The following is a 27,709-nucleotide window of genomic DNA, read 5'->3' as shown; positions in this document are numbered from 1 at the left end:
TATTCGTACCTTTTTTCATTAGAGACCTAATGATAGACTTTCAGTAGTTATCAGTAGGAAAATAAAAATCTTAAAAGTCTATTGTGCTGTGTGATAGCAAGTTGAATGTCTTTAGAAGTCTACACAGCAAACTGCCCTTTTGTTCCCAAATATAAACCAGGAAAAATGTGTTGATATCAAGAGTGATGAAGGACAAAGTTTGAATACTGAACTGGAATCCATGAAATTAACAGAAATATGAGCAGCTTCCAGGGAGAGGAGGGTCCCACATTGATGAGAACTCGCATCCACTTATGTAGTCAGTTAATAAACATAGAATACAACCCAACTCTTCCTCTCCCATTGACCACCCTGGAAGTCTGTAAGGAATCCGTAACTCAATAAAGACATTTTGGTCCTCTGCTAAAAACAATTTTGGAAGAATCTTCATGAGTAAGTCAAGGCTTCATGGAGATCTCTTATAAAAAGCTATCTGCCTTATTATAAAAAGGCAGAGACTTTTCAAAATAGAATTATAATACCATAAATCCTAGCTAAGCCAATATTGTTTTTATTCAAAGTACCTTGTAATTTGTAGCAGCTGCTATTTCCCAGGTGACCTGATGGCCTATTGTTCTACAATAAAAATATTGGATAATCCAAACCTGGTTAATTCAAAACCCATTTTTTCCCCTAGGCCCATCCATTTCCAATTAATGAAGTCTGGCTGTACTATAAGATCTCTATAGTACACCTCTGTAAGATGATCTAAGAGATACATGCCATTCCCTGAAATGAAAGGGAATCCTGACCATGGTTTTCCCCCACTATTAGAATGGATGGAGGTAAGAAATGAACTATATACTATTGTCTAAATCATTCCCCCTCGCCCCAAAAGAAAAGAAAATCCTAGATCTCAGATATTGGGGGCTAAGAACACAAAATACTATATAAGAAAGAATGCTGAGGTTGATATGTCTGGAGTTGGAGGTTCAAATCTCACTTCACCTCAAACAGAGTTTGAAAAACACTTTTTCAACCTTAAGGAACTATTTAAATATATAGTTGTTATATTTTCCACTATGTTACTTAACTTGAGGCACCATGTTGGAGGGATTAGTGGTCAACAGATCTGGGTTAATAAAGATAACTAGCACTTACATAGTGATTTAAGTATGTCAAGTATTTTACAAACATTATATTTTGATTTTCCTGAGAATCTTGGGGAGTGGGCGCTTTTACTATCTCCATTTTGCAGATGAGGAAACTGGGAAAGACAATGGTTAAGTGACTTGCCCAGGGTCACACAGCGATTGAAATGGCTAACCTTCAATTTAAAGTCAGATCCTGCCTGGCTCCATGTCCAGTTCACTGCTCTAGCCACTGTGCCACCTGGTGTCTCCTTAGTTTTACCACCAAAAAGCTAGGTAGCTTAAGCTAAATCTGAGCGTCCTCAGCAGTAAAAACAAAAGATTGGACTATCACAGAATTTCAGTGTTGGGAGGGGCATCATCATCCATCTAGTCTAATCCCCAATGTACCTCAATATGAATCACCTCTATAACATATGAACAAAGCGATCATCTAGCATTTGCTGGAAGATTTGCAGTAAGAGTTCTACTATCTGCAACCCAAGGCAGTCTACCCTACCTAATTATCAGGAAGTTTTTCCTTATATTGAGCTTACATGAGACTTTTTGGAAATTTTCATCCATTGCTCCTAAGGCTGACCACTTCAGCCAAGCACAACAAGTTGAATTTCTGCTGCACAACAGCCCTTCACATGCTTGAAATTAGCTATCATCATCTCCATCTTTTCTAACATAAATATCCCCAGTTCCTTCTATTGATTCGATTCTATTATAAAACTTTTTCCAACTATGTGGGATGAGAGGCAATGGAAAAAAGCACTGAATGTAGAATCACAGAACCCAAGTTTAAATCCAAGGTCTGCTACAGATACTCCCTGTGGAAAATTGGCTATGTCACAACCTCTCTGGGTCTCAGTTTCCTCATCTAGGTTGGATTAGATGATCTCAAAGGTGCTTTCTGGTTCTGAGTCTATGGTACCATTATGTGTGGGAGATAGGAAGGAAGGAAGGAAAGAGGGAGGGAGGAAGGAAGGAGGAAAGGAGCTCCTGCCCACAAGGAGTTTATATTCTAATTGAGAAGAAGTTACATGTACATAGATAAGTAGATAAAAACAAAGTTGCAGCAAAGTTGCAACAAATTGGGGATCAGGGAAGGCTTCCTGCATGATACAGTATCTGAGGTGGATCTTGGAGGGAGCTAGGGATACCACCACATTTCAGGAAGGATAAAGATAAGCTAGAGTAGCAGCCAGAGGAGGATAACCCGGAGCATGAAGATTCATGATTTTATACCATATTAAGATCAGTTCCTGCCAAACTGGCCTGCTGCTGTTTTTAGCACATGAGATTCATCTCCCACCTCCATATCTTTGCCTAGGTATTGTCCTTTCTTTTTTTTTTTTTTTTAATTAAACTTTTAACATTTATTTTCACACAATTTTGGGTTACAAATTTTCTCCCCTTTTTTCCCCCTCCCCCCCCCCCAGACCCAAGTTTTCTAATTGCCCCTGTGACCTATCTGCTCTCTCCTCTATCCTCCCTCCCTGCCCTTGTCTCTGTCTTCTCTTTTGTCCTGTAGGGCCGGATAGCTTTCTTGACCCCTTAACCTGTATTTCTTGTTACCCAGTGGTAAGAACATTACATTTGGTCCTAACACTTTGAGTTCCAACTTCTTTAGCTCCCTCCCTCTCTACCCCTTCCCCTTGGAAGACAGGCAGTTCAATATAGGCCATAGCTGTTTAGTTTTGCAAATGATTTTCATACTAGTTGTGTTGTATAAGACTAACTATATTTCCCTCCATCCTGTCCTGTCCCCCATTACTTCTATTTTCTTATGGTCCTTTCCCTCCCCGTGAGTGTCGACCTCGTATTGCATTCTCCTCCCCATGCCCTCCCCTCCCTCCTCCCCCCCACCCTGCTTGTGCCCCTGTCCCCCACTCTCCTGTATTATGAGATAGGTTTTCCTATCAGAATGAGTGTGCATTATATTCTTTCCTTTAGTGGAATGTGATGAGAGTAGATCTTATGTTTTTCTCTTGCCTCCCCTCTTTATCCCACCACTAATAAGTCTTTTGCTTGCCTCTTTTATAAGAGATAATTTGCCCCATATAACTTCTCCCTTTCTCCTCCCAATATTTCTCTCTCACTGCTTGATTTCATTTTTTTTTTTTTTTAGTATATGATCCCATCCTCTTCAGTTCCCTCTGTGCACTCTGTCTCTATGTATGTGTGCATGTGTGCATGTGTGTGTGTGTGTGTGTGTACTCCCACCCAGTGCTCAGATACTGAAATGTTTCAAGAGTTATAAATATTGTCTTTCCATGTAGGAATGTAAACAGTTCAACTTTAGTAAGTCCCTTATGATTTCTCTTTGCTGTTCGCCTTTTCATGGTTCTCTTCATTCTTGTGTTAGAAAGTCAAATTTTCTTTCCAGCTCTGGTCCTTTCATCAGGAAAATTTGAAAGTCTTCTATTTCATTGAAAGACCATTTTTTCTCCTGAAGTATTATACTCAGTTTTGCTGGGTAGGTGATTCTTGGCTTCAGTCCTAGTTCCTTTGACTTCTGGAATATCCTATTCCATTCCCTTCTATCCCTCAATGTAGAAGGTGCCAGATCTTGTACTATCCTGATTGTATTTCCACAATACTTGAATTGTTTCTTTCTAGCTGCTTACAATATTTTCTCCTTCACCTGGGAATTCTGGAATTTGGCCACAATGCTCCTAGGAGTTTCTCTTTTTGGATCTCTTTCATGCGGTGTTCTGCAGATTCCTTGAATATTTATTTTGCCTTCTGGTTCTAGAATCTCAGGGCAGTTTTCCTTGATAATTTCGTGGAGGATGATGTCTAGGCTCTTCTTTTGATCATGGTTTTCAGGTAGTCCCAGAATTTTTACATTGTCTCTCCTGATTCTATTTTCCAGGTCAGTTGTTTTTCCAATAAGATATTTCACATTATCTTCCATTTTTCGAATCTGCGCGGTATGTTCTGAGATATCTGTCTTTCTCGAAAAGTCCAAAGCTTCCATCTGTACCATTCCAGATTTGAGAGATCTATTTTCTTCAGTAAGCTTTTGAATCTCCTTTTCCATTTGGTTAATTCTGCTTTTGAAAGCATTCTTCTCCTCGTTGGCCCCTTGCACCTCCCTTGCCAGCTGAGTTAGGCTAGTTCTCAAGGTGCCAATTTCTTCAAGATTTTTTTGGTTCTCCTTTAGCAGGGAGCTGATCTGTTTTTCATGCTTCTCCCTTATCCCTCTCATTTCCCTTCCCAGTCTTTCCTCCATCTCTCTAACTTGATTTTCAAAATTCCTCTTGAGCTCTTCCATGGCCCAAGCCCATTGGGTGGGCTGGGACACAGAATCCTCGATTTCTGTGTCTTTGCCTGATGGCAAGCATTGTTCCTCCCCATCAGAAAGGAAGGGAGGAAGTTTTTTTTCTCCGATAAAGTACCCTTCAATAGTTTTATTTCTTTTCCCTTTTCTTGGCATTATCTCCACCTAGTGGCCTGACCTCTGAATGTTCTCCTCACACCCACCTCGCCTCCTGGTCCTCCCAGCCAGCGTTTGGGGACTGAGATTCAAATGCTGCTTCCCGCCTTAGGATTTTTGGCGGGGGCAGGGCTGCTATTCAGTGTGAGAATTAAGTTCAGGTGCTGAGGTCAGGGGCAGGGCCGCCTCTCTGGCTCAGTTCCCTCAGGAGGTTTATGCACAGACCTTCCACAATGGATCCAGGCTCCCGCCCATTTGGGGAGCCCCCGTCTGCAGCCGCCTCTCAGCCCCCACCTCCCGGGGGGGCCCGAGCCATGGGGGCACCTCACTCCCCTCTCAACCCGCCAAAGAGACTCTCTCACCTACCCCCGTCAGTCACCTGTTGGTGGGGGGCCCGTGCAGCTGCTGAAGATCCCGCCTCCGGATCCCTCTCAAAACTGTGTCTCTCGGAGCCGCGGCCGCCGTCGCCGCCGCAGGTCCGGCCTGGGCACCGTGTCTGCATCGCGACGGACCTTTTGCGAGAGGTTTGCAGGTCCCTCTGTGCGTGGCCGCTGGAGACTCCGTCCCACAGCCCTCTCGGATCTCTTTCCCACGGTGTCGCTGCCTCGGCAGGGCTGCTCTCCTCTTCCCGCCCCGGCGCCCAGTCCCCGGCGCGAAGGACCCCCCGCGAGAGGTTTGCAGGTCTCTCCGGAACAGAAATCTCCCTCGCTCCAATATTCCGTGGTCTCTGGATGCAGAATTCGCCCTGGGTTAGTCCCCTCTGCCGTTCTGTGGTTTGTGGGTTCGGAGCTATGTGTATGTGCGTCTTTCTACTTCGCCATCTTGGCTCCGCCCCCGGTATTGTCCTTTCTAAAATGTATTGCTTGGAACATGACAGAATACTCTGGATGTGGTCTGAGTCAAATATCTCTGTGGTACCTTCCACCTCTAATATTCTGCGAGCTAATTCTCCTTTTCCTCTTCTCCTCAGTGCTCAATGTCTGGCACACAGAGCTTAAGAAATGCTCACTGACAGGCAGCTTACCGGTCCTAAAGTCAGAAGGACCTGCATTCATTTACTAGCTGTGTGACCCTGGGTAAGTCATTAAACCCTAGCTGTCTCCTTTTAAAAAAAAAAAAGTGAGAAAAAGAAATAGTTGTTGGCTAGTCAGTCCATGACTTGACTGACTGCTGGTGAAAGTGTGCCTTAAATATCCTAGAAAAGTGGCTCCCAACTTTGGAGTGGCAGAACCCTTCATTTTATATACTTCAACAGAACCCTCTAGTTCAAGCTTCTAAAATGATCTTTGAAAAATAATAATAATAATAAAATTATCTTTACATGGCTATTCTGACACTAGATGACATAAGATCCCTTTCTATGTATGTTTAGATTTCTGCTATCATAGATGTAGAGAAGTCCTAGTGAGAACATTCCCTCCCTCTATCTAGAAGATCAGCAGCTGGACTGCAAGTCTAAGACCGTACCTTGACTACTGTCGAGTACAATGACTCACCTGCCATCTGTCAGAGGTGAGTCTTCCTGACTCCCAGACGACCCCTCCTACCCTACACTCTGGCTGCTGCCTCTCTCCCTCCCCCCTCACATGGCACCATGTTTCTTCCCTCTCCAACTCCACAACAAATAGGTATTTGAGGATAATCAATTTTGTTTCCAGCCTTACAGCTTAACAACCTATTGTGGAAGAAGAAGGTAATTGCTATCAATAAATGCTTTATAATTGGGAGCAATATTGTATGGGATTAAACTTTCTGTAAGATGCTTCATAACAATGTTAGTTTCCCCATAGATTTCAGAAAGCAGTGTCTGGGGTGGGGGTGGGGTCCTTTCTATGCTTTACATTTTCAATTCAATTAAACAGTCATTTATCAACCACACACAATAGCACTCTGTGCAAAACACCAACATGCCAGCTAGGTCTGAGGATGAAAATCAACAATCCTTAGTATCAAGGAACTTTCAGCTGACTAGAACTGATACAAGATACAACATGTCTACGGGCATACCAGAAGGGATAGAAGATGTAAGATGAGCACAGGAACATTTAAAGACTCAAAGGAACACCAATAAAATGGTGGGTGGGTCCTCTGTAGAGAACTCATGAGAGGACAAAGACAAGAGTCACAGAGGAAAAGAAAAAAATGGCAGGGCTGCAATCTGTACTGCGGAAGGGATCACTCACACCACAGGCTGTAGGTTCTTCTGGAATGTACTCTCTCCTCACAACTTCCTGAGCTTACTTCAAAACTCAACACAAACGTCACCTGATGGATCTTCATCTCAGTTGCTTGGATTCTCACACCACTTTATTCCTTTATATATGCTGCACACTTGCTATTTGAGTTTCCTTGTTTTCCTCTGGCAGAAAGTGAGATCCTTGAGGGTAGATTTTTTTCCCCCTTTGTATCCCTGGAATTTAGCAAAGAACCATGGCATGTCTTTTTTGGGGCATTGGGGGGGGGGGGGTGTGGATTGGGGTCTACTACTCTCCAGGCTGGATACACAGCACTCACTCATGAGCCTGCCCTCACTACTCATTGGCATAGGAGACTCTCATCTATTCTGTTTCAGATGTGAACTGGTTCCTCCCTCCTTAGCACACAAGTCTCATCATATTGGTTGTTGGACTTCGTGCAACATCCAGGAAGTCTTAGCCTACTGTAGGCAATCACTAGCCTCAGTCTTACCTATTAGCAGAGTTCACAGGCTTGCACTACAGGGTCCTCTCACATAGTAGATGCTTAAGTCATTTAAACAGGGCACTTTCCTACTCCTATGGGCAAGGAGAGGAGAGGAGTTTAGAATTCAAAATTCAAAAATTCTTAGGGAATGTTTTGGTAGTGGGGTAAAGTTGCCTTGATCTTAGAGTCCCTATTTCTGGGTCTGTGATGAGCAGCTGTGTTCCCGGGTGATGTCGTTGGCAGTAATTACCTTCACATCACAAATCACCAAGATATTTATACTGATGAGTTGAAGTTTCAATCTGGGGAGGGGAAGGATTAGTGCTAGGAAAAGGGGAAGAGAGAAGATCAGGCGCAGAATTCACTGCAAGGCTTCCAGAAAGGAGAAATAGCTGAATTGTCTCCCCAAAGTGTCTACTTTAGCATTTGAGGACCCCTCCCCAGTCCTCCCCCTCTCAGTCTCTGCCACTAGCTTCAGTGAGCTCTAATCTCCATCGAAGGCATGAGACTTTCTCTCCCAGTAAAAAAACAAATACTTCACTTTTATCCCAAGAATACAAATTTTTATGGTGTGACACCACACAGAAAGAAAAGAAGAAAACAAGACTGTAGCCAGGTCTCCGTAGGAAAGAGGAAAGAATCTCTGGGTCCAGGTGACAAAATACAAGTCCCTCTACTGACAAAACCAGTTTGTTAGACTGCTGTTTATTTTACTGTGGGTCAGGTTTAGTCAAGATTCTGAGCAGGAAACAAGTTTGATCATGGAACAGTGGAAAGAATGCTGGATTTGGAGTCAGATGAACAGGTTTAACATCTTAGCTCGGCCACATATTCTGTGGCCTTGGGCTAAGTCACTTCTCACCATTCTGGGCCTCAGTTTCCTCATCTGTAAAATGAAGGGATTGGACTGGATGGTTTCTCTGGTCCCTTCTGGCTCTGATTCTATGACTCTGACATTAGATTATAAAACCTTGAAAATTCAAAAGAAGCATTTTGCCAATTGTACAAAAATCATTTGATGCTAATGACTCCCATTTATAAAGAAATGAGTTTAAGTTTTCAAGGCTCTAAAAGGCAGGGAGTACAAGTATCCATATTTTTAGAGATTTTAGGAAACAGACTTTGAGGAGGCGTCACTTGTCAGGGGTCACACAGCTGGCAACAGAACTTGACTTAGCTTTTGATTTCAATTGATCTAGAATGTAGAAAGTGGGGCTGGCAGCTGAGAGTAGAGCAAGTAGAAATGCTTTATTTGTTGTGACATCCTTGACTTGTATGATCTTGGGAGCATGGTTGCATCCTCATGCACAGGGTTTCAGATACTAAATGGAGATAATGAAACTTGCCTTAGGATCTTCCCATCTGACAGATACTGAGATTAACAGAAAATGTCTCGAGCATTAAAAGCCAGTTTTACACACACACATGCAGGCACGCACACGCATGCACACACTGGAGTTCAAGGTAGGGCGTGGGCATAAAGAAGGTAGGTCAGGACCTAAGATTTCATCAGTTTGGGAGGACTAGCTCCCTCTAACAATGAAGATCAGAAATTTTTGTGTTACCAATAGTCTTAAAAAGCTGCCTAGGGTACTGATCAAGACTGGAACAAGTATTTAAAAACACCTACTATGTGCAAGGGATTGTGCTTCAGTACGTGACAGATTATGTCATTTAATCTTCTCCATACCTCTGGGGAGTAGGTGTTATTATAATTGCCATTTTACAGTTGAAGAAACTGAGGCAGACAGAAATTAAGTGACTTGCCCAGGGTCACACAACCAGTAAGTACCTGGGACTAGATTTGAACTCAGGTCTTCCTGACTCCAATTTTGGCACTCTATCCATTGAGGTATCAAGCTGAGAAAGGGAGATTAGGTAACACGCGTCTGAGCAGAAAATGAACCCAGGTCTTTCTAATTCGAAGGCTAGGTCTGTATCTGCTGTACCATGCTGCCTCTCACCATATAAGTATCTACACACTAAAGGAGATACTTAAAAGACAACTCTCTCATTATGGTCCTTTAAAAAGAAATACTTCAATTCAGTAAATGTATACTTGTTTTAGGCTTATTATGTATATGGCAACCATATTTTCCAAACCAAAAATTGGAGCATGTGGTCTGACAAAGGATATTTCTTTTGCAACAACATGTTAAAACATATACTTTTCTTTTCTTGAAATTGAGACACACGCCCACTGGAACCACAGGCAAGGCAGTGTGCTGGGCTGATGATAAGTTACAAAAAGCAGTGAGTTAACCAATCCTAGCTTTAGCCCTGGCACAATAATTACTGAAAATGGGTACGATCGCCACATTTATGAAAACCAACACAGTAAGACGGTAGTTAGAACCATGGAAGCATTAGTTAATTTGTGAGGTTTAAGTCTGACAATTTGTTTTCAAAGCAAGATAAGATTTAGCTAAAACATCTTTGCCATCCAACTAGTTTCTTTGAGAAACTAAACTCTAAGTGAGTTTATTTTCTTGGATTGTGAAGAAATCCAAGATTCCTTGGATTTCACACTGGATATGATACTCCTTCATTTCCCATGTGTCTTTATAACCAGTAATAAGTTGATATCTCATTAAAAACCTGGGAAATTGTCACAAAACTCACATAGCCCTACCACACAATGTTGACATTTTAACTCCTTCTAAAAGACCAGGTTAACAAGCAACTAGTTTACAGATCAAGAAAAGCAAACTACAATTTATGTAAATGTTTTAAAAGCTTCACAGTCCATAAACAAGAAATTTCCTTCTAGGTTGCATTGAAAAGGTAAAAAAACAAACAAACCACATTCGATTATTAATATCTTCTAAAAGGTTTTTTTCTTTGGATTCTGATACAGAACACTTAAAATCAACTCAATCTAAGTATCCGATAAGCATGGGAAAAGGTTTCTGAAGGCTGAGAAAACAAAGTTCTTACCTTACATCTTCTATGAATCTTTTCTTCTTTGGAGAAAACTTTCTAGATTCGCAGAGATTTTGAAAGCCACCAAACGCTTCCAGTGCAGTCTGTCTTTACGTGGACTTAATGCACAGCCTGGGTTTTTTGGTTTGGGCTGAGATTTCTTCCCCTCTTACAGAAGGAAGCCTTTAGTTAAAATATGTGGTTTAAAGGCGCAGTAGCCTCCCTCGTTAAAACTATTTCACGGACATTCAGGGCTGGAGCTTCTAGTCTCTGAAAGCTAAATCTGAGTAGGAAGGCATTTTCCCTGTCCCGGAAATCAGCATAACTAAAACCAATGCTGAACTAACGAGAAATGTTTCTTCCATGTGTTCTGTCTGGCAGACTCTGAGAGCCACAATGAGGAAACACGTGATGTTTATAAATACAATATGTCTTGTGTTGTCATAACCTCTCAATGACAAAAAAAAAAGTGTCCGGAGAACCTAGCAGCCTCCCATGCTGGGAAGAGATATGTAGCCTAGGGTAGCTGCCCATCAGCGGTGCACAGATGAGCTGTTTCCCTTTAAAAAAAAAAAAAAGGAGGTTTCATAACTTTAGAGGTAGGATGTGTCCTAACTGAGCCCTGGCCAACCACCGAATTAACATGTTTGCATAACTAATGATCCTCCTAAGAGCAATCCTCTCTCCTTTTCAGGAGACACACCTTGTGACTTGCAGGAAAAAGCCCCGAGCATAAGAGGTGGATCATTTTGTACATCATTGTAAAGTGCTTTCAACAGTGTTAACTCGAGCAGATAATGAAACACAGGCAGGGCTGGCAGAGTTGGGCACGGAAAAAAGAAAATGCTTCAGACACTCACAAGGAGGTGACTGCCTCTACTACACCAAAGCCTTCAGCCTTCCCTGGCAGGGTGCCACCTGACCAGGAAGGCACTAATGACTAGTAAATGTGGCTGTTTAGAGGAATTGGAGGAAGTATATGCTACAGATACAGGACTGAGGATCTGGGGTGGAATTCCAGCTCCATTGTTTACTGGCTGTCGTCAGACCCTGAGAAAGTCATTTAACAAACTGAGTCTTAGTTTCTCATCAGTAAAATGGGGAAAATCAAAGTTCCTTACAGAGTTGTGGTGGCGATGACCTTAAAGCGCTAGGTAAACGTATGCTTTTGTTATGGATCTAAGGCAAAAGGCCACCAGCTGGTGACTCTAGGCAGTAAATGCCTACCTCCTTTAGATTCCTGGGACTGAGAAATCAGCTTTCGTTGTTTGGTAGGTGAATTTTCCTAATGAAAGTTTGACAGTTTTAATACTGAGGCAAACAAGGCAGGATGGGAACAAGGACTCTGAGCTGCCTGCCACTTGCTCTGGATGGGGACAGGAATTAGGGGGATAGGGAGGAAAACTCATTACATATATGTCAGGCAAACAGTAAACATTTTACACTGGTGTCAACAAATCCCTCTTGGTTTCAACAGGCTCTCAGGTTCAACCCCCTTAATTTTCTACCATAGACCGCAAAGACTGGTCTGTTCCATTCCTTTTCCAATGTTATTGCCTGACAGGACTCACCATGAAGGTTTCTCTCCTTCCCTGGTCCTCAGTGGGAGAGAATTTGCACAGAAATATCATGATACTGTTTTTACTGCTAATGTAATTTGTGACCCCCAACCCCACGTGCTGGGTTTTCTTAGCCTGGGTCCAAGGGGCCAGCCCTAAAGTTATGTCTCTTGGCTCATTTTCTTCCCACCCTAGCGTCATCTGGGAACTTTAGAATTCACATCTAGATTTCTCTCACATGGATAGAGTTCAACAAACTCTAAGCTAGCAACTACTCCTGGATACAGAAGGGTTTCAGGATATCCTAATCCTCTGTATATCTCTTACAGGTCAAGGACAAATCATTCCTGAGACTTAATCACTCATTATCAATGAGCTACAAATGGATGGACAAGACCCCAGGCCCAGGAGATATCTTCAATCCTCCCAACCAGATGTTAATGATCATGTCTCTACATCGGCACATCTTCCATTTCTCAAACAGAGGCTCAGGTCCTTGAAATCCAGCTAAATTGATTAGGTCAGCTCTTTACTCTAGTGAAACAAGGTGAAAAACTACAAAGAGTAGTCTCTCCTATCTTCCCTGCCTTCTCTTTTTTCCATTTAGACACCAAAGTGATAGCTATATATTAAATCATGAACTTTGAAACACAAAGGACTGAAGTTAGAGTCATCTGTTTTGTTTTGTTTTTTAGAGGAAAAGTACAATCAGATCAATAAATTATTGCTCAGTTAGTTTTTAGTTGTGTCTGCTTCCCCATGATCCCTTTGGGGTTTTGCTGTCAAAGACATTGGAGTGGGAAGGGGAAGGGGAAGTAAGGCGGAAGAGGAAGGAGGAAGGGGTTGGGGGAGGGGGAAGAGGAAAAGGAAGAGGGAGAGGTGAAGGGAAAGACTCAAACAGTGGAAGCATGGAGGGAGTCCCTGTGACTCCCAGTCATTTTCACTTGAATGGATGTGAGGAATAGATCTATAGATACGCCTATATGCCTATGTCTGTATCTTACAACCATACATGCACCCATATATACATGTATATGTATAAATATAAATTTACATATATATTTATTTATTTAAGACATATAGGCTGACTATCTGAAACAGATAGAAACATGTGTAAAGTGAAGTCAATAGAATATTGGAAAAGGAATAAAAAAATCTGGGTTTTAAGCCTAGCCCTGCCATTTTCAAGCTATATGATCTCAGACAAGTCCCTTAACTTCTCAGAACCTGCTTCTTTATCTACAAAAATAAGGTAAACAATGCATTCTCTGCATAGCTGCAGGGGATGTAGAGAGGATAAAAGTGAAATAACCTATATGTACTTCAGGAACATAAAGGTTATGGTGATCATCACCATGAGTATTGCATGCCACAAGACCTGGAGTGAGCTCTTCCAGTGGTGACAGATAAGAGAAAGCTTCAAGGAGTATTTAGCATTTGATCTGGGATTTGAAGGACAGAATGAGTGTCACAAGGTGTTCACTCTAGATAGAAGGAAAGGAATGGGGGAAAAGGCCTGCAGGTCATAAAGATGGAGAGTATTTGGGGAACATGGAGAAATCCAACTTGGTATAGAGGAGAACTGGAGGACACGAGGCTACAAAAGGTTGTGGCAACAGATTGCGAAAGGCTCTGAATGCTAGGCTAAGGAGTTTGGTTGGTAAGAGGAAGCCATTAAAAGCGCTGGAAGTGAGTTGCATGATTTGAATTATGTTTGACATCTGAAGGGGAGAAGAAGAAGCAAGAAATGATGCATGAATTTGTAAGGTGCCTTAAGTGCGTCATCTCATTTGATCTTCACAACAACCCTTTGAGGTGGATACCACAGGTGTTATTATTCTGACTTCACAACTTAGGAAAATGAAGCTCAAGGATTTCAAGCACTTTACCCCAACTGCTAGTGACATGCCTCTCTAAACCACCATGCAGCTATTCTATATTCATGTACCTGGGCACATGCTGTCTGCTCGGAGGGAATGTAAGCTCCTTGAGAACAGACACTGTTTCACCTGACTGATGAATCACCCAAGGTACCATAGAGCTAGTTAAGGATCAAATGTGGGATTCAAACCCAGGCCTTCCTGATTCCAAGTCTAGCATTCTCTCCATTACACGACACTGCCTTCTCTACTTGATTATAGTCACATAAAACAGTCAGGCCTCAAAAATGCTCAGATTGAGATATTAAATGTACCAAAATACAAGCATTTCCACCACCAAGCATATACTTTGTCTGTGCCCTGAGGCCCGTAACCTCAAGGCTGATGCATTCATTCTGTGCTTCCCAAGTAATATCAGTATTTTCCAATGATTGCTCCAGGAGATGATACAGTTTGGACATGCATCCTAACATTTTTCTTTTAATGACATGAGATTTAATTTAACATTGAAGGAATGTTTGAGAGGCCACCTCGAAGATCCAGTCTTGATACAGCTCGGCCCTCGCCCCAATCCAATCCAGACTGTACTTTTCACGGGGTCTAAGTTTATTTGTAAGGAGCCTGCAGCTGCGATTTTTTTTGTCCCAGTCTGCCAATAGAGTGGTGAATGAAGCTGTAATGACATCAGGCTCAGTGCTTCAGTAAGTGACTCATAAGCACAGCCACAAGCAAATTCCTTTATTACCAAGGTCTAGCTGAAAACAGAGGAATAAGGACTCTCCTAACTCCTACCATCAAGCATTCTGGTTGAACTCTGTTTTAATGGTCCACTAGTTTTCAAATTCCTTCCTTAGGAAACTCAGTGACACAAAAGAAAGGCCTCACATATGCCAAAAAATTTATATTTTGTAACACTTTTTGTCGTAGCAAAAAATTGGAAATTTCCAGTGATTGGTGAATAGTTATGTACACAAAGGCAACGTAATATGAGAGTACTTTAAAAAACAATGACTATGATGAATCTGGAGAAACATGGGAAGACATAAATGGAAAAAGAAACAACAAAATAGACAAGACTGAGGGGCTGTAAAGTCATGAGCAAGCTTGGACCTAAAGAAGAGATATGAGAAGTCATCTCTCAGGAATCTCTGCAGAGGTGAGGGACCAAGAGTGCCGTTGAGTAGTTTTACAGTACTGTTTGGGTTTTAGTAACTCCATTTGAGATAGTAAAGTGTTTTGCCATTTTCTCTCTCCAGCTCATTTTACCGATGAGGAAACTGAGGCAAACAAGGTTAAGTGACTTGCCCAGGGCCACATGGCTAGTAAGTCTCTGAGGCCAGATTAGAACTCGGGAAGATGATTCTTCCTGACTCAGACTCGGTACTCTATCCACTACACCAACTAGCTGCCCAGGACCACAGGAACAGAACAACGGATACAGCATCAGATCACTTCAATATGCTGGTTACTTTCACTACAAAATCATGGCTGTCTGGGGAGAAATGGGAAATATAGATGATATAAAAACAAAAGTAATGAATAAAATTATTTTGAAATAAATTCCTTTTTTTTTTAAAATGGGAATGTTGGGAAATGTGACGAGGGATATTCTACTCCGTTACTATATTGAGGACCTGGTTTTCAAAGGGAAGGAGAGAGAATTCCAACTATAGATAGGTCCCTTTGATGAAGAGTAGACATATTGAGTTGAATGAGCTTCCATTAGTTCCAAGGTTCAGTAGAGGTCATAGTCTGAGATGATCTCATAGAACTGAGCTAGGTTAGAAAGGAAACAAAAGAGAGTTCATTTCCTTGTTTTCATTATTACACTTGGCTGATTCTGAAACTGTGCTTGCTGAATTAGGATTCTAAACAAAGTCCTGCCTTTTGGTTGTGATGGTGTACAATTGGGGACAGGAGCCTAAAGGGGTGAGCATTTGGTTTTTCCCTGACAAACAGGTTAGTATTTAATCAGGATGGAGCCCACTCAGAATAAAAAGTCACAAGGGTCTCATACAAAGGCACAATGTACCCAGAATCTCCCAGCCAAAAATCCTGTTTCATGATCATCAATTCTGTACATATGGTTAATATTTGATTCTATATGTCTTCCCTGCCAATCTTTACGTAGGTCTCACATCTGTTTGGGAGTTAAAATAGGTGTCCTAACCAGCCATTAACATGATTTTCAGAGACTATTCTAACACTGTTACATGGGAATGGCTCAAAATCCCAGAAAAGGAACTCTGAGCACTTGTAAGGCTCTATTTCCAAGGAGTTAGAGAGGTTAAGCAGCAAAGAGACTTGTAGGAACTAAACCTTCTAGAAATAGCCCTGACAATGCAGATGGCAAGCTAATAAAAAGGTAAGAGGACCCATACTCTCTAGCCAAAGCAGGAGGAATGAATTCAAACAGATCCCTTCTGGTACATGTTGACTTAGAAAATCTCAAATTAACATTATCTATGTTGTATTGTATTTTTTGTTACTTTATATATTCCCCAATTACATTTTCATCTAGTTTTGCCCTTCCTAAAAGTGTAGTTGGCTGTGTGTTTGACACCTCTGGTTCACATAGCATGTTTGGTTAATTAGAGGATGCAATTGTCTTCACATCATCTTGTTTTATATTTAAGTATAAACACAGTCAGCATCAAAATTCTAAGCTTCACAATGTTGTGAAGGCAGTGGCTGAGTGACCAGAGGACTCATTCCTCAAAATTAAGGAAAAAAAACCCACCACAGGCTCAATTCCCATAATAAGTCATCACTCATATTCCACTCTTTGTGGTTACATGTATATTTTTCCTGGAGTTTCAATGGAATCTGCTGGCTTCTCTTACTTACATCCTGACCTAAATATATATTCACTCTCAAGTAATAGTTTTCTCATGATAGGGAACTTCACTTCAACTGTAGGACAGGCAGCACAGTGCCTTGGAACTCACCTATAATAAAACCTTCTCATCTTCTACAGCTCCCCTGCTAAGTTCACTGGGTCAACCATCTCATTTCAAACAAACAAAACAAACTCCTAAATCTGAGGGGCAGGAGTGGATCCCTCGCACTTAGCCCAAGGCTTGGCACATACTAAGTGCTTAATAAATGCCTTACTCAACACCTCTTTGTACAGCCATGTGATTTACCCCACATCTCCTCCACCTTCAGTTTCCCTGTTCTACTCCCTTCAAATCAACTCTAGTGGATTTCAGAATTTCCCACAAGCCTTTCAGAAATTCCCCAATCAGGACAGAGGTTTATCTCAAGTGCCCTCCACCAAACTGTCAAGCTTTGTAAAGTTAGCATAATTTAGAATATCAGCTCCTTGAGGGCAGAACTCATTTCTCTTATATTCATATTTTCAAAGTTTAGGTCGGTGCCAAGTACTTAGTAAGGGCTTAATAATAAATGCCTTTTCATTCATTCACTCACTCAGAAAAGTGAGACCTAAAAGATCGAATATGTGGACTTATCAAAAAGTTTTACATTCATACTTGGTTCATTCTCCTTTGGAAGAGGGAAAAAGGAGAGCTACCATCTTGGTAAGGTAAGGTAAAGCACAAAAGAACCCAAGATGTCTTAAGTTCTTTGCAAAATGAAGTTTGGGCTCCATTTATGAGTCAGGACATGAACCTCTTCCTCAGGTATAACTCAGGACATGTAGTGAATTATGTACAAATGTCAGATACTTTGTTCTAAGTCATGAGGAAGTCAGGAAGCTGCTGCTTTCCAACAGTTTGCCACAAGCTAGTGAATCACCAGACTGGAAGAGCACTAGGACTCTGGAATCACCCTGGAGGGCGCGTGTGTGAAAATGCAAATAGCTTAAGATCGGAAGAAAGTGGTTTAACACAAATGAAGAGGAAAATTACAAATGGAGTTCAGACACTTACCCTCATATCTCCGTTCATAGTTTTGGGCATGTGATTGAATGCATGAGCAGGATCCTTGTTGTAAACTTTGAGGAAGGACCTGTCCTGAATGTTCCTGGAATCAAAAACATCCACAACTATAGAAGATGAAAGGAGCTTTATTTTAGCCATTTTCTTTTATCTGCCTTTAGAAATCCACTGACCATTCAACAGTAACTAGACCAAAAACAAACAAACAAAAAAACCCCCCCAAAAACACCACCAGTAACTAAAAAAACAAACAAACAAACAAACCCACAAAAATACAATACAAAAAAAGTCACACACACACACACACACACACACACACGGAAAAGGGCCAACTTTATCTCTTTTTCCCAAGGGTAACTGTTTAGGCAGCCCAGATTCCCACCCACAGATATCAGGTAGCACTTTCAAGATTCTGAGTATGTCAAGCTAACATTCTCAAAAACAATAAAGCTTTAATATTTACAGTAAGTTCAAAGGGATTCAGTTAATATTTACATATTTAAGTGTTTGCTTTGCCTAAACGACTCATTTTCTGCTTATCTAATGAATGCACGCAAAAGAAAAATGATTTGATTTTTTTTTCTTTCCCAAGGAATTTCAGCAAGGTAAGAGTAGTCTTAAAAAGATCCCCACAAGGACCAAAGCTTGGTAGACTATAAAGGGCTTTGGATCTAAAACTCACATCTTTTTAAAGTATATGTTTTCCCTTCATCAGGGACTTTAGAATAGTGTTCAATACAAAAGAAAATGAGTCTCATTGCAAAGTAATCAAAAGAGATTTACGCAGACTGTGACACATTGGTATTTGTGTCTTAACCTAATCATTCTGGCAACAACACTTGCCTTGTAATGGTCAAGTGATGATGATGATGATGATAGTAATAATAATTGACATTCATGGAGCACTTTACAGTTTGCATTGGTAAGGCTCGTGTGAACTTTACAACAACCTAATGATGTAGGTGCTACAGCTGTTATTATCTCCATTTTACAGATGAGAAAACTGAAGCTCAGGGAGATTTGGTGATTTGCCCATGTTCATTCAGCAAATAAGGATCAGACAAGATTTAAACACAAGTCTACCTGACTTTAAGGTCATTGCTGTTTTTTGGTAACTAATATTAACAGATCCTGGGCTTGGGGGGAAGAATGCCACCAAAGATACTTCCCTCCCCCCAGAAAGTCAGCTATGATATAGTCTGTTCTGTCCTCCAAAAAAAGCTATATACATAAATGTCTGCACATCTTATCTCAAACCATACTTTGAAAAAATTTTAGAAATTAGTCATATCTCCTTGGTTTCCATCAGATTCTTTGTTTGCCATTATCAGCAGGGAGAGTCTGCAGGCCAGAACGACTCTCAGCTCTTTCCAAGCTATGACTCCCTTCCATTTCACAGTAGGGATCTGGAGAGATTTTGCGGAGGAAGCTAAATTCCTTTCCTCCAGGTGCGCTCCACATTTAGTGGGCTGATCTAAGTCATTGGGATTATTCGTTCTGGTTTTTAACTGAAGGGAAGGATTCTTGGACTAGTTTTGCTGCTTTCCTTTAAATATTACTCCATAGCTGTTCCAAAGCAATGACTACCCTGAGCTTACATTCCTGCTTTGGTTTTCAAGTCTATTGGTAGAAAGCACTGTCAAGGAGGGAGAGAAGGGTCAGATATGGGGTTTTTTTAAGGTGGGGTAATAACAAATCCAGTATTCATGAAGCTAGTTGAGCAGGTGTCCACAAAATAAACTTATTCTTTGCATGAAAAAAATGTTCAATATGTTATATCATCATGCATCAGTCTTTCTTAAATCCTGATAAGAAACATTAATAGTGATCTAATGGCTATTTCAAATAGATAATCAAATAGGTATCAAATAGATAATAGATGAATTTGGAAATAGCATGTTCTTTACAACTATGCTCATTACAAAAGTCATCAAGGTACATCTTATCATAGGCTCCAGAATGAGATATTAACTATAAGAGAAAATGAAGAAGGAGGCATGGCTATACAATAGTTTCTGTGAAAAAAGGGTCTGCAAATTTTAGGGAACCACAAGGTTGAAGAATGCAGCTGCCAAAACCCAGTGCCATTCTCGGTTTTATGAAGAGAAGCATGCATCCTGGGCAATCTCCAGTCATTCTGATGAATATCTGGTCACTAGATCCAGATGGCTCTGGAGGAGAAGTGAGGCTGGTGCCCTTGCATAGCCCTCCCTCACTCAAAACAAGGTCAAGTACAATTCATGTCATTATTTCTCTGATGGCTTGGTCTTCTTCGGCAACGAAGGATGAACACCACCACATCAAGAGAAGCATGGGGAACAGAACGGAAGATCTTGTCTGAGCAGATCACATTTGGAGGACTGTCTTTAGTTCTGGGCACCACATTTTAGGAAGGATGTTGTTCAGAGGAGGGTGGCTTGGAGGGTTGTGGGGGATCTGGAGAATATGGATCAGTTAAAAGAATCTGGGTATGTTCTACCTGGAAAAGAACAGACTTAGTAGAATCTTCAAGACAATGAAACATTGTTCCTTTGTTTGGCTCCATAGGGGAAAAAATGGGAGCAATGGATGAATGTGGTAAAGAGGTAAATGTAGGCTAGAGTTAAGGAAACACTCCCTAACAACTAACAGCAATTCTCAAATGGAGGCAACTGACTTGGGAGTTAATGAGTTCTTCTTTCCAAGATGACTTTAAGAATATAGAAGGGAAAGCTAGGTAGCTCAGTGGATAGACCACTGGGCCTGAAGTGAGGAAGATCTGAGCTCCAATCTGGCCTCAGACACTTACTGTGTGATCCTGGGCAAGTCACATGTCCCCTTTGCCTGTTTCCTCAAATAGGGATATTAGTATGTACCTCCCAGGGTTGGCGTTAGGATCAATGAAATAATATTTGTAAAGTGCTTAAGAGGGTGCTGCACACAGTAGGTGCATAATCTTTCACTCTTTCCTTCTCTCTTTCCTTCCTTCCCTCCCTCCTTCCCTTCCTTCCTTTCTTCCTTCCTTCCTTCTTCCCTCCGTCCCTTCCTTCCCAGGGTGGACGTTAGGATCAATGAGATAATATTTGTAAAGTGCTTAAGAATGTGCTGTACATAGTAAGTGCTTCATCCTTCTTTCTTTCCTTCCTATTTCTTCAACTTTAAGACCTTACAACATTTTCCAAATGAATGTATAGTTTGGACTCACAAGGAGCAGTATTTTATGTTTTAAATAACTGCATCTTTTCTCCTGTGTTTTCTTTGTTGACATGTAGAATTATCCAAAAATCAAGAGCAGAATGAATGGTCAGGGAAGTGATGGGATCCTCCACACTGAACATCTTCTAGCAAAACTTGGACCTCTTATGGAAAAACTTTAGCATCTCTTCTTTTGATGAAGCAAGTTTTACTTTCATTCCACTGGATTGTGAGCTCTTTGAGGTCAGGGATTATCTTTTGCCTCTTCTTGTTTCCCTAGTGCTTAGCCTGAGCCTGGCATATAGTAAGTACTTCATAAATGTTTACTGATTGACTACTGAGATCCCTCCCAAATATGAAATTCAGATTCTTTGAATGAGTAATGAAATCTTACTCATGCACTAGTCTAATCATGTAGACTCCTTTTTCTCTTCCTCCTTCCTATTTCTTTTACTTCCCTCTGGCCATTTGATGATCCACCAAGGAACAGGAATGAGAAGTGAGAGGAAGCAAATCTCCAAACAGCACCATTTACTGCTTGCAAGTAGCTTGAGAAAGAGCTGTATTTAGGGCTAGGCAGAAACTATTACACTGACTCAAATTAGATTTGGAGATTAAGCGGATTTCAATTACCCATGTTAGCTGAGTTCTGTAATATGCGCAATCAAGAATCCACTGAATGTGTGGTTACCATTCCTCTCAACTCCTCCAAGTATAAAAGACACAATATGTTTATTCTAAACAGAATAACATATGCCGTTGCATGACTATTTTATGTTTAAGCTTATGTTTTATAAATTTAAGGATTTTTTCTTGACAACTTTATTAATAATTCATTCTAAAAAACAAATACAAATTTCCTGATGCCCATGAATATTTAAACAAGGTTTTTCCAACATATAAAGCCTCAACACCAGATGCAGTACCTATACCTTAAGGTGTATGTCAACCTTAAATGCCCTAAATTACTCATAGGCTTTGGCACATGCCTAGATATGTCAGTTCTGATAATTGCAAGTTATTTATCAGTTTACATCTATTTTGTGCCAGAGGCAAGGCATTTTAAATAATTACGAGGTGATACTTTGTTCTGCCAAGGAAAGACCAGGTTGGCTACCAGGTAGATCTCTAGAGTTGGGATGCAAATTCTAACATTCCCTCTATTGATGGGACTACTGGCATTAATGTAGGAAAATCACTTAACTTTTCTGGGCTTTGGCTTTCTCTTTTGTTAAGAAAGAAAAAATAGTTGGATGAGGGCAAAGAGCTCAGCCTAAATGAACACTACCAGTGCTACCGAATCTATTTCTTCTCAAGGCACATCATTTGAGTTTGAAGCAAATTCAAACTCAACCTACATTTATCAAGTTTCATTGTTTGCACAGGGAACACAGAGAGAGAAAACAAAACAAAACAAACCTACTTAGCCCTTGCCCACAGAGAGTTTACAATCTAGCAGTGGTGAATAAATGCACACATATGTCAATATTTATTGACTGGTATGGAGGATGACCTTGCCAATTGGAATGACAATAATGATTGATCTCCCTGTGACCATGAGAAGAATAAATTAAAGACTTAAAGTGCTCCGGGCATGCTAGTGATAACAGAGTAAGTCATAAAAATGGTACACACCCCCACTTACCTTACATCATTTAATTCATAGTACACGTTTCTGCTTTCGTCTTTGATGTAAATTGCTACACTTGGAGATTCCAGGATTTTCATGGTGAGCTGCTGAGGAAAGGCACTTACAAAGAGGGCGCGGATTGTGTCTGCACTTGTGATTTCATTGGGCATCCTGAGCTGCTTTGTTTCATCGCCATACTGAAGATATAAAACACCTGAATGGAGACAATACGTCCTTATCAGATGCAGATCAAAATGAACCATATTGGGAGGAATCATATGAAAACATGCCATAAACAAAGCCATTCTCCTCAAACCACACTCAGGCATGTTTTCCGTATGGGTTTGGAAAACAAGTAACGAGAGACATATGGTTGGTATTTCCAAGAAATGAAGCTATGTGATTACCATACAAGTACCTTTTACTCTCTGGAGATGAAGCATGTGCTAGAGAGGCTAATTCTCATCTATTTTTAAACCAAATTTTTAAACAAAATCACAGGTCTCTTAAACCAAACAAAAAACTCGGGAATCTAGACAAAAAGATCCGCCCTATTTCCCCAGGCTCATTTTTCCAACTTTTTTCCTTCCCACTAATTGATTAGAGCAGTGACTGTACTCTGTAACATGTATGGTGTGGTCTCTCTTTTTAAAGCTCTGCCTGAAAGTTAAGTGAAATTCTTCCATTAATATTTTCTTATTTTTAATTTATGGAATAAAACAAGTATTTCCAAAACAAAGTACAACAAAGATGACTGTACATGATACTGCAAATCTATTACATACAACTTGCTAACCCTTTCAAGTATTTTTCAAGATGGAAAAGTTTATACCAATTCAGTGGCACTAATACATTATTTACTAAATATTTATAGATACTTTAAGAGCAGCAAAGCCTGAAGATCAAAATCTTTCAGATGGAAAATGGGAGAAGTTGGATATATAAAGAAATACATGATGATAATCAGAATTTTAGGCCTAAAGGGAAACTCAGAGATTCTTCTGTTTTGAGGTGAATTTCAGATCTGGTCTCATTATACTAAAGAATGACAATTAAGTATAAATGAATCACATATTTAAAGTCTGAAGGCAATCACAGGATCATATATGTAGAGCTAGAACGGATCTTAGAAGTCATTTAGTGAAATCTTTGACTTTACAGGGGAGTAACTGAGCCCCAGAAAGGTGAAGTTAGCAAATAGCAGAGAGAAATGGGATTTGAACTCAGGTCCTCTGACCCTTTCTATTGTACCACATCCCATGGAGAAACATGAGATAGGGCAGAATGGTAGGCTAATTTCACTACTACTAGGCAATGGGGTCTCTCCTGAAAATATCCCTAACCTTATGTAGATCTAAGAAATTCAGACACTATAGATCACTACCTATGTAGGAGACAGAGTGGTGCAGTGGAAGGAGTCTTAGTTCAAACCTCAGCTTTACTACTTATTTCCTATGTGTCCTTGGGTAAGTCTTAACTTTTCTGAGCCTCAGTTTCCATATCTGTAAAACAAGGGGGTTGGATTAGAAGTCTTCTGAGGTCCCTTTTCAGTGTTCTTGTTATCTTATGAGTCTATACTGCTAATGTGACCCACACTGAATAATGAAATAATGAATAATGAAAAAAAATTGGCTTCAAACCAAGAGCAACATCAAATCACACCTGCTTGTCCCATTTAAACGACAAGTATTTCATTTGTCCTACATTATTACCAAATAACCAGAAGCAAACCAGAGAAAATCCTTGTATGGCTCCTTCCATGACTCAGGGTGGTTCTTCCACTCTGGGCAGAGAGAGTCTCACATTCTACCACTAGCCAGTGACCCTTTAGGGGAAGGGTTTTACAGTAATTCACCCCCCCCACCACCACATATTTATCTCTAAGGAGAGTGGGGAACCTTCTCCAGAGCCTCTGGGATCCTCGTGACTGTGACATTCAGACACTGAGAGGCGAGGCGTGGTAACTTTCCCTCGTGATAGATAATGGTACATCCAAATGCCAAATGCACTGGAGCAGGCAACCATAGCGGAGCTGAGGTCTGGCCTAGGACCATCTCTTTGGTGGGGCTTCTGCAGAAGGGCACTTATGTTAACCTGACAGGGATGAAATACCAAAGCTTTGTAGCACTCCAACCAGACCTGGCTTTCATTCCATTACCTATGCCTTGCACATGTGCATGGATCCCTTAGAGACCTGAAATGATATTTGTGGGCAGGGGTTATTGGAGTGGGGGAAGACTCAACAGAAAACTCTAGGGATGATTACGCTCAGTCATTTCAGTCCTGACTCTTCGTGACCCTATTTGGGGTTTTCTTGGTAAAGATACTGGAGTGCTTTGCCATTCCCTTCTCCAGCTAATTTTACAGATAAGGAAACTGAGGCAAAGAGTTAAGTGACTTGCCCAGGGTCATATAGCTAGTAAATGTCTGAGGTCAGATTTGAACTTGGGAAGATGATTCTCCCTGGCACTTAGCACTCTATCTCAGCTGTCTTGGAACATCATCTCTACAGCTATCAATCATCTATCTATCTATCTATCTATCTATCTATCTATCTATCTATCTATCTCTATCCATCCCTCTACCTATCTAATATGATGTCACAGTGAAAAGAGGTGAGGAACAATACTTTGTATAGGAGCTCCAAAGTGATCTAGCAGACATGGGCACCAAGAATGGTAGTTCTCAATGTCCCAGATTCTCTGAGCTGAAGATGGGTCCTTCTTGTGTGTGACATTCTCAATAATATATGATCACAGGATAACAGATTTAGAGCTAGGAGGGATCTTGTAGGTTGAGAACAACCTCCTTATTCTCAGATTAGGAAACTGAGGCCCAATGACTTGCCCAAAGTTGCATATGGAGTTAGTGACAAGGTCACCTTAGATTATATTACAGCTTCTTTCTCCTAAGGAGCTCAAAGCAGTTTCATGCTTCATACTTATTCCCCCAAAGGCAGGCCTTTCCTGATCTCCCAAACTGTTAGCATCTTTCAACATCACAAAAATAATTAGCTTGTATTTACAGATTTCTCCTGACCCCTCAGATGCTAGTGCCTCCCCTTCTAATGCAACCTTTCATTTATTCTCAACTGTCTTGTCTGTACTCATTTATGTACAAGTTGTCTCCTTCATTAGAATGTAAGCGACTTGAAGCCAAGGATTATTTTTGCTTTTTCTTTGCATCTCTAGTCCTTAGCATAATATCTTGTATAGAGTAAGTTCTTGAAGAATGTTTGTTGATGGATTAATTGATATCTATTTTGCACACACTCATAAGTGTGTGTATGCATACACACAGAGATACACACACAGAGACACATATATATTGTCTTCCCTGACAGAGTATACACTACTTTTATTATCTATATTCACGGTGTCTACTGCAGTGCTTGGCACAAGGTAGAGGCTTAATAAATGTTTGATGCCTGGTAGATTACTCTTCCTTCATCTTTAGAACATTCTTGTGAGGGAGGGGGCAGGTAAAATGAGGAAGCTCATTTTTCTAGGCATAAAAATGGCAGCTGAGTAACTTGTCTAAGTTCATATAGTTGGTTCAAATCCACAGATCGCAATCTCCGTGTCTCAGCTTTGCACTCTTTCCATTAGACCCTTGCCCAGTAGTAAAAGACTAGCATCCTCTTTCACCAATGTGTAACGGGGAATTGTTAAAAAATTAATAGAAGTGTTCAAAAAAATTAAAAAATGCAAGGCCATGGCAACACAATGTTATTAGTGACTTGGGGCTAGCTCCTACCTCACAAACAGCAAACTTAAAAATGAGCCCCACAGATGCTGCTCTCCAGCCTGAAAATATCCACCCCTGCTCTTGCTAGAGTCCTTTCTGCTGCTGCTGCTAGAGCACCTGCTGCTCTTTCTTGAGGAGCCAAGAGAGTGTAGGAGTCATCCAATGTGGACAATCAGGAAGTGAGATCTTCCTACTGAAACACTGGAGGGAGGGTGTGGTGAAGAATATTTCTGTGGTTCCCTGCTAGAATTCTGAAGGCATTTTCTCATAGATTTCATATTACTACAGTTCAGTTATGTTAGAGGTAAATAACACTGGCTATCTCCATTGCTGGGCAGCTAGGTGGGGCTGCAGTGGATAGAATACTGGGGTCTGGAGTCATGAAAATGCTCCTTCCTGAGTTCCAATCTGACTTCAGACACTTGCTAGCTGTGTGACCCTAGACAAGTCACTTAATCCTGTTTGCCTCAGTTTCCTCATCTGTAAAATGAAATGGAGAAGGAAATGGCAAACCACTTCAGCATCTTTGCCAAGAAAATCCCAAATGAGGTCATGAAGAGTTGGACATGACAGAACAAATCTCCATTACTGGAATACCTTCCCCCTTCTAGAATCTCTTATTTCCTTCAAGATCCAGCTCACACAAACCCTTTCCTCGTCTCCCCAAAATCTGGGTTTATTTTGCATTTATTCTACACATACTTATTCGTGTACTTGTTGTCTCCCCTGACAGAGTACCAGCTCTTTGAGAATGAAAGGGGCAGGGATTTCATTTTTTCTTTGTATTTCCCACAATGCTTGGTACGTAATAGGTGCATAAGGAATGCTTCTTGATTGACTGAAATGGGCTTTTATGGCTTGATCTGTGTCTCTAATCAATTCCTATGACATCGTTCCTATGGGAGAATCTGTCTTGAGTTCCAGTAATTGCCTTAGAAATGAGTTTCTGCCATGGACCCATTTATAAGATGGAGACTGCATATACTAATCACTCAATAACAGCTAATAGTTAGAAAGCATATCAAGGTTTGAGAATTATTTTATGTTTGTTTTGATCTTCACAACCCCCCTGTGAGGTAGGTGATATTATTATCTGCATTTTACAACTGAGGAAACTGAAGTTGAAAGCGATTAAATGACCTGCCCATGGTCACAAAGTTAGTAAGATTTGAAGGCAGGATTCAAACTCAGGTCTTCCTGACACCAAGTCAAGTTCTCTACGGACCATCTCACCTTAGTCTCTTTGATAACAGTTTCCTCATCTGCAAAATCATACCTGTGATATGGATTTTCCAAGGCTATATATAAGATTGCAGGGTCACAAATTTGGAGCTGGAAGGGAACTTTGGAATCACAAAGTTCAACTTCTTCACTGTACATGAGAAAATGAGAACCTGGAGAGATTAATTGTCTCTACCAAAACATAGGCAGTAAGAAGCAGAATGGAAATTTGAACCTGAACTCTTTGATTCCAAATTCAGAATTCTAGCTGCTAGACCATGTTGTGAGGATCAAAAGAGACAACTCATGAAAGTTCACTGAAACCTCAAAAGTGTTAGGTAAATGTTATCGATGACAATGGTGATTTTCCATTCAAGGTTCATCAAACAGTTGACTGAGAAGAGTGTATTTTGTTTAAAAAATTCTGGATTAAAA

General features: G+C 40.8%; 1 protein-coding gene across 15 annotated transcripts in view; it reads right to left on the bottom strand.

Annotated features, from left to right (window-relative positions):
- The window catches only part of KIAA1217 (KIAA1217 ortholog), a 564,412-nt gene that overhangs the window by 116,575 nt on the left and 420,128 nt on the right, over positions 1-27,709 (bottom strand). For 14 of the 15 annotated variants that reach the window (XM_072651714.1, XM_072651715.1, XM_072651718.1 and 11 more), the window contains 2 exons: positions 22,322-22,520; positions 17,494-17,587 (listed from right to left, as the gene is read on the bottom strand). In XM_072651714.1, coding sequence (XP_072507815.1) covers positions 17,494-17,587; positions 22,322-22,520 — 293 coding nt within the window. Of the gene's footprint in view, positions 1-10,176; positions 12,726-17,493; positions 17,588-22,321; positions 22,521-27,709 lie in introns of those variants that run through there. The other variant, XM_072651728.1, reaches the window with a different exon arrangement.

Source organism: Notamacropus eugenii, chromosome 3, assembly GCF_028372415.1.
Source record: "Notamacropus eugenii isolate mMacEug1 chromosome 3, mMacEug1.pri_v2, whole genome shotgun sequence".
In the NCBI taxonomy this organism is placed as follows: Eukaryota; Metazoa; Chordata; class Mammalia; order Diprotodontia; family Macropodidae; genus Notamacropus; species Notamacropus eugenii.
The sequence above is the reverse complement of the archived record's forward strand: the minus strand, read 5'-3'. Positions and strand labels throughout refer to the sequence as shown.